Source organism: Arachis ipaensis, chromosome B6 (assembly GCF_059453495.1).
Source record: "Arachis ipaensis isolate K30076 ecotype BB chromosome B6, ASM5945349v1, whole genome shotgun sequence".
NCBI lineage: Eukaryota > Viridiplantae > Streptophyta > Magnoliopsida > Fabales > Fabaceae > Arachis > Arachis ipaensis.
Genome location: NC_142441.1, coordinates 3,723,806 through 3,731,952, shown reverse-complemented (window position 1 = coordinate 3,731,952; position 8,147 = coordinate 3,723,806). Strand labels below are relative to the sequence as shown.

The following is an 8,147-nucleotide window of genomic DNA, read 5'->3' as shown; positions in this document are numbered from 1 at the left end:
ATAAATTGAACTGTTTTCCTTGCCTCAAGTTGTTAATTCCTTGTATTTTCTTTAGTATTGTTTAATTTATTTACTCTATTTTTAAAAAATATGCAAGCGAGAGACAATGATAAATAATTAAATACACACAAGAAATTGTTTTTATTTTGCACTTTTTTTTTCCATTTCATCTCAATAATATAGACTAGTTCAAAATTAATTTTTATTTATTAATATTTTTAATTTAAAAAATAATAATAAAACTACAATATAAATGTTCGTACCTTTTAATTACTTGTGAGTTTATGAGATTCAAAAATCCTTACTTAAGCTACTTTAACATTAGTTAGGAGGACAACCTAAAAAAAAGACTTCGATACTTAAATTAATAATGCGCTTAAAATGATATTAGCAAATTGTCTTCTATCTTATGAATTGTCCATTTTTCTTATATTATATCCTCCTAAAATATTTGTTAGACATTTTACTGCTCTAAATATACGTTTTGATGTCATAATCTGACGATTTTACTAGTTAGTGATTTTATTCTTTAATGATATTTCTGTTATTTACTTAACTTGATGATAACATATTATTCTCTTTTAATTAAATTTTAAGCTTGCTATTCTTGTCCAGAACAGTAAACATAAACATTGAATTACTCTCAAAACAGTTATTTTATCATTATTCAATATTTGTAATTTACTGTCCCGTGGCATTGATGTCATGAAATGAACGTATTGATGATTGAATTGGTCCCAAATGATAAAGGCATGAATATGCTAAAGCCTGTGCCATTTTGTTCGCTAACATTGGCAAATTGTTAGGACCACCCCCTTCTCTGTGGGGCAGCCCAGAACAGAAGAGGAGCACTCACTCTTTTCTTTCTACCAAAGCATCACCATGATCAACACAAAAGTAGTAATAATAATTTCACAATTGAATTAGTTCATCAACTTTTGACAATTTCATGGTTTGAATTTGAATTTGGAGGTCATCAATCATAATCAATTCATAGTATTCGATATTTTTTTTTAACTATAACTATATATGTAGTAGACTAGTACTGGTAAAATTATTGCTGAGAAGGAACAATTAAACTACTAATGCAATTGATTAACGTGGGGAAATTCGTTAAAGACAAAAGTAATTGAAGCAAATATCTCTTACTCAAGTAATGACATTAGTAGTTACCGTTTACTAACCTCCGTCCGAGGCTAAAAACAACAAAGCTCAAGTCAACGGACACCCAAAGACAGAGTATCCAAAGAAAAAATATTGGGTTAAGTATAATTTTGGTCTTTAAAATATAGGTTGAAATTTTTTTTGTTTTTAACTTTTTTTTTTTATCTATATAAAATCGTTCTTAAGGTTTAAAATTAAGTGTTAAAATTGTTCTTTTTACTTAAATATTAAAATTTTAGACTAAATTACCCATAACAAAAAAATTATAAACTTAAAAAAAAAAAGAAAATAAGAGAAGGAAAATGTTTCTGTTCCTGCAAAAGGGGAAAGGAAGAAGAAGAAGTTGTCCACGATTCACTTCTACCTCTGCTTTTGCCGCCAAAATTTTAAAACCAAGTTAAACCTTAGGGGCTATTTTGTATGCAAAAATAAGTTGGGAACAAAAAAATTTTTGACCTATATCTTAGGAGCCAAAATCGTACTTTTTTTTTTTTTGAAATAAAAAGTGCTAAACACAACAAGGTGGAGCAGCAGAACATAAGTAACAGGCTACTCAACGTATAGACCACCATCAATCAACACAATAAGTAAAGTACCCCTAGTCATCTTCGGCATTGCCATCAACAACCAGGAGGTTCACCACCAAACCACTCGTCGGAGAGCATAAAGGATCTATTTATTATTTCCATCAACCTGAACCAAAATCGTACTTAACTCAAAAATATTGTATCTATTTATAAAATTAAGTGTAGAACTTATCTTATATTTTGAAAAAATTTAAGTTTGAGTTAGAAGTAATATTATCAAAATATAAATTCTACACTTAATTTCACAAATTAAATAATAATTTAATTGATATAATATTTTAATTATGACTATTTAAATATAATTAGTCATTTTATATTGTATAGCTATTTATTACTTTTAATTCTGAAAAAATCTAAATTTTAACTCCTATGATATCTTAAAAAGTTATACTTTATATTAATTTTTTTAACATAAAAAATTTTGATAACAATTTTTTATATGCTAATGAATCAAATTGTCAAAGAATAATTTTTTTTAATAAATTTTTAGAAGTAATTTATTGTTTTGTTTTAAATTTTTATTTTTGTTTATTTTAATTTTTTAATATTTTATTTAAATTTAAATAAAATATTTTTTTATTAATATTTATATTTTAAAGTCAATAACTTATGCAGATAATAAATCGAATCAAATAACTATGCATGTGATGTACATGTACAATAATAAATAAAATCAAGTTATAAATTGAATCAGCTTACATAAAAATATTCAGATAAAAAGGTATAACAAAAATTAATTTAAGACATTTATGTAATTTTTAACCACAAATTACTTGTTCATGTAAAGTAAAGTACCCTATTTTTTCACTTTTCATGATATTGGCCTAAACAAAAGGGCAACGTGATGGGTTTTTAAACGTCGCGTGCGGGAAGGGGCAGCGGCCCCACCGTGGTTGTCCATTGTCAGTAACTCAGTATACCGTATCGCTCGGGGACGAGAAGACATCACGCACATCTAAATATCAATTCTTTTTTTATTAAATAATTAAAAGAAAACACGGAGAGCAGAATACAAGGAGAAATCGTAGTAAGTAGTAGTAAGTAGCAACCGATACCAACAACGGAACCCTTTTTTTTCTTCTTCAATCTCCATGGACACCAACACCACCCATCTCCGCAACTTCCGGAGCTCGCGGTACGATACTCTTTCTTCGTCTCTACTTTCATCTCCATCTATTATTCAATTCTCGCTTTCTGTCTTCTTTCTCCCTTTATTTTATTTTTCAAAATCAAATTTTCTGTTTTTCGCTTTGTTCTCTTCTCCTCTCATGCTTCATTTCATGCCTTTGATTTTCAATGCTACATTTCGTCTTTTACTTCTTTGTCTCTCTTCTGCCTTCTTTATTTTTTATTATTACTGCGCTTTGTTTCTATATATCGGGGCATTGGTTGGTTTTGGATATGAGGTTTTGTATGCTTGCATTGTAAATTGCATGTGATGATGTTTTAGATGCTAGTTCTTGTTTGAGAGGTTAAATTTGAACTCTTTGTCCTTGTTTGTGTGCTTTCAATTTGGATTCAGTAGGAAAAGGTAGTGTTCCGGTATAGCCTTATCTGCTTGCTTCAATTTCTTACTTTTCTTTTCTTTTCTATAGTTTTCTCTGATATGTTTGATGGATAACTCAAGTGGAGGAAGAATTCAGACTTGGTCATTGTTGATCTCTTGCATAAGTGCATAACTCAGTTTTGTATGAAATTAAAGGCTTAATGAAGTACTAAAGTAGGATTTCTTTGCTCCTATGTTAATGTGTTAGAAACTGAAGCACCGGAATGAGAGTCAATCATAGTGAATATTGAGAGATGTTATGTTGGGAAATTCGTGTCTTGATATTGATCCACTTTTGGATTTTCTCAGATCTGCTGTAAAATGAGTCCCTTCTAGGATGCAATGAAGCTCTTGCTCTGGCTGTGTTACTTCTTGTTCTGTTCTCTTACCTTGTGCTGAAACAGTTTGAAAATTTTGAATAGCAATTTAACAATGTCGTCCTAGTTTAGGAATCGGAACATCGTTATTTGTTAACAAATTTATGTTCTACTTGTCCCTTGAGAAGGGTGTAGCAACAAGTGAAGTTCGCATATGGAATGGTATATGAGGATATCATCTGCTTGATAATTATGCAAACAAAGATTTTGATTTTTTGCTATGCTTTAATGAATATTAATATGGACTTCATTTAAATTTTTTAGGATGCGAAGTTTTCTACCTGCTTAGTATTTTGTGCATGCTTCGATACTGTGAGCTTCAGTCTGAATATTATAGTTTGGAGTAACCATGTTGAATGATCTCAGTTTCAGTCATATTTTCTTTCCATAACTCCATCATTCTTGTAGTCTACTGATAAAGACTTAATATTTACATGATAAGAGTGGTGTTGCAACTTGTTTAATCAAGTTTGAAGTTACTCTAGTTACTGTTGCATTAGAGCAGTACAAAATCTCTAGAACGCCATCGGTGTTTGGTGTTTCTGATTCTTTTTTTAGAAAATACACATTGTAGGTTTCACCTACATTTTGAACTAAAGAATATTAAAATTTGAATGTAAAAGCATTTAATATCTATGTATTTATTCGTTGACAATTTTATTGTTTAACAGATATAGCACGCAATAAAGAGCGAAAGGAAGAAAAAACGAAACAGAAGATATTGGAGTATCTTGGAGTTCTAGCTCCTAGTCATTTAGAACTAAATACTGTAGATCTGAGCCTGCAATGGCTCCTGGAGGCAGTATTTTCAAAGAAGTTCTTGAATCTCACCTGATGTCTTCAGATTATGAAACAGGCAAAGCTAAATATGAGTCGAAGACTAGTAGTACAGTTATGAAATCTTGTGTTGGGTTGAATGGAAAGAATGGACTTAGTTCAAAGAATGGCGTGTATGACTTACTTGAGTGCCCTGTTTGCAAGAATCTGATGTACCCTCCAATTCACCAGGTGCAGTTCCTGCAAACTTTTACCTTTTTCTTCCCTTCCTTTTAGTAAGTAAAACCCTTTTCTTATAACGCACGATGCATTAATGAAACAATCTCATCTTGATAGTGCCATTGTAATCCTTTATCTCCATATCAAATATATGATGCACCATGCTTGGTCTTGAATGAGAGAGATGTAGCAGGATTAACAAATTCAATAGCTGGAATCCTTGGGATTGCTTCAGTTCATCATAGTATCTATTCATTTTTCATAGAACTTGCTCCACAATTTCTTGTTCCATCTGCGAGTTCTAGGCAACAACAAAAAGATAAAATCAACTACATGTGTTGCTAGTTTAGTTTTCCTTGTTGGATCTCCCAAAAGAGGCTGTTTTCCTGACCATGTTTCATTGGGCTGCAGACTCTATTTTGAGAATACAGTTAACAATTAGATTATCATAGATGATCAATAGAACCTATTGTGGAAACTCTTTAATCGTAATGTTCACATCATATCTTTATGGTAAATTATCCACACTTAAAATTATAATATCTCGTTTATGGCTGCATTGTGTGTTTCAGTGTCCAAATGGCCATACATTATGTTCCAATTGTAAGATTGAAGTCCATAATCTTTGCCCAACCTGTCACCATGATCTCAAGAACATAAGGTGTTTGGCACTGGAGAAAGTTGCAGAATCGTTGGAGCTTCCTTGCAGATATCAGAGTCTAGGTTGTCATGATATATTCCCATACTACACAAAGCTCAAACACGAGCAAAATTGCAGACTCCGTCCATTCAGTTGTCCCTATGCTGGAGCCGAGTGCTCTGTGATGGGTGACATCCCAAGTCTAGTTTCCCATCTCAAGGATGATCACAAGGTAGACATGCACAATGGATGCACCTTCAATCATCGATATGTCAAAGCAAATCCACATGAAGTTGAAAATGCCACATGGATGCTAACTGTAAGTCACTTAATAAACAAAAATATATGCCTTTGCTTGATGGTTTGATTTATTGCATGTAACTATTTTTTATTATTTAATTGGTAGCTTCTCAAATCACATCTTCAATTATGCAGCGTTGATTATGTGTGCACATGGCCATGGTTGTTTCTGTTTGAAACAAGAAATATGCTTGTGCACTAAGTTTATTTCTCTGCAAGTGATGTTGGGAATTTTTTTAGTCCTTTTTTTATTAGAAGTAGCCCGCATAGTATTGCATCATGGGTCACATGATTAACACGTTAACGTAGGCATGTGGTATTGTTAATTTGATTGCACACTAGACTATTTCTTTAAGGCCTAAACTAATATAAAGGTTTAACCTTTGTCTAAATTGCTGATCATCATAAATCTTATCATGACATCCTAATATAGCTCTTCTGTACTCGCCCAATATTATTAAAACAATAAAATCATTAATATACAAGCATACTTTTGTACTTATATCGACATTAATATACAATAATATTTGCATGCTTACCTTTAAATGCGTGATCTAAGAACATTTTAAAATTACTTCTTTCTATTTATAATAATATTTAGAAGTTATATTATGAATAAGAGGAGTTGTAAATTTTTTGGGTTACAATACATTCCTCTTAATATTCAATACATTTACGATGCCTATAGTATTATACCAACATGGCTTCACAAACATTCCTCCTAGAAAAACTCCCAGTCACATGATGAAGTTTCTTGTTGGCAGGTTTTCAATAGTTTTGGAAGGTATTTTTGCTTGCACTTTGAGGCATTCCAGCTCGGGACAGCTCCGGTATATATGGCCTTTCTTCGGTTCATGGGTGATGACAACGAAGCCAAGAAATTCAGCTACAGCCTGGAAGTCGGCGCGAGTGGACGCAAACTTATATGGCAAGGAATTCCAAGGAGCATTCGCGACAGTCATAGGAAAGTTAGAGATAGTCAAGATGGACTAATAATTCCGAGGAGCTTGGCTCTTTATTTCTCTGGTGGGGATGGAAAAGAGTTGAAGCTGAGGATCACTGGTCGTATATGGAAAGAAGATTGAGATTTGAGAGATGTAAATATACTATTATTAGGGATATGCCACAAGTGATTATTGTTGTATAGAGCCTGTAACGATTTTTCTTCTATGATTTTTGCTCATTGCCAGAGAATGAAGGAGGAACTACTACTAGTGTCCTTAACCGTATCTCCATAGATTCTCTTTCGATTCCATACTCTGCGTGTCTAGGACTTGAGGGTTAATTTACTTTTTCTATGATTTTTTTTTTCATGTTGGAATTGAAATTCACAGGGAAAATTACACTGTCTACAAATTTTTATTTGTTTGATACATTAATCTACCCAAAAAGTTGAGGTAAATAATCAATGAAATGAAACTAGTTTAATCGAGGACATGAATAATAATAATAATAATAATAATAATAAATAAATAATTATAGAAAGAAGGGATAAAAATACACCTAAAAGTTACACGATTATACTTCAATCATTTAATAAGTCATGTGTGCAAAGTAAGTATACACTCTGGTGGACACATTCACCCTTCCGGCCATCTGCGTGTGGCGTCGTTAAATGATTGAAGTGTAGTCGTGTCCAGCGTGTGAACTTTCAAGTGTATTTTTATCCCTTCTTCCTAAAAAGAATAAACACGAAAATACTGTGTCTGCCGGAGTGTATAAATACTGTGCACGCATGACTCATTAAATGATTGAAGTGTAGTTGTGTCCAGCGTGTGAACTTATAGGTGTATTTTTGTCCCTTCTTTCATAACTATATTAGGTATATATTAACATTAGTCACGAGTATAAAATATATATTGGAATATAAATATACATTAAAAATAAATTGAATAGATGTAATTTATACATAAATAGTTAAATACATTGATGGTTGATTTTAGTGTACAAATAATATTTTTAATAAATAAATGATGTTTTTTTAAAAAAAAAAAGATATTATTAATACTTAGCTGGTAAAAGATATTTAATAAAACCAAAGAGGTTGAATTAGTAATTATATTCAGTAAGTAGATACAAATGAAAGTGTCAAAACTCAAAAGTAAGCACCACCTTCATGTAAATTAGGCCTAACATTTTCTTTGGAAACTTGTATTTCTTAAGCCGAAATTGATTTAATTTGGGTCTATTTGACAAAATGTAATCTTAGTCGAACACCACGAAAAAATGATAATGGCCAAGCTTAGATAGCCCTCTGCATTATTAAATTCTGAGTTATACCAATAGTGCAAAAAGGGAAAAAAAAAAAAAAAAAAAGGAAAAGAAAAGTGTGATATTATTTGACTCTACTTTTAATTTATACATCAGATAGCACTACCATACGCCCTATCATATTGCTTGGTATTACACTTCACTTGTATTTTTTCTCACACGATGTTTGATAATCCACCAAAAAGTTGGTTTAAGAAATATTTGTGCCCAAATTATTCATAAATATAGATAAATAGAGCTCATAAATCCATGAGTCGAAGTTAAAA

General features: G+C 31.5%; 1 protein-coding gene across 1 annotated transcript; it reads left to right on the top strand.

Moving 5' to 3' along the window:
* The first annotated feature begins 2,698 nt into the window (after positions 1-2,698).
* LOC107645399 (E3 ubiquitin-protein ligase SINAT2) lies at positions 2,699-6,839 on the top strand. Its single transcript, XM_016349410.3, has 4 exons — positions 2,699-2,886; positions 4,346-4,682; positions 5,243-5,629; positions 6,375-6,839. Exons 2-4 carry the CDS (start codon positions 4,461-4,463, stop codon positions 6,693-6,695), a joined length of 930 nt encoding a protein of 309 aa, XP_016204896.1. The 5' UTR covers positions 2,699-2,886; positions 4,346-4,460; the 3' UTR covers positions 6,696-6,839.
* The last annotated feature ends 1,308 nt before the right edge of the window (positions 6,840-8,147 follow it).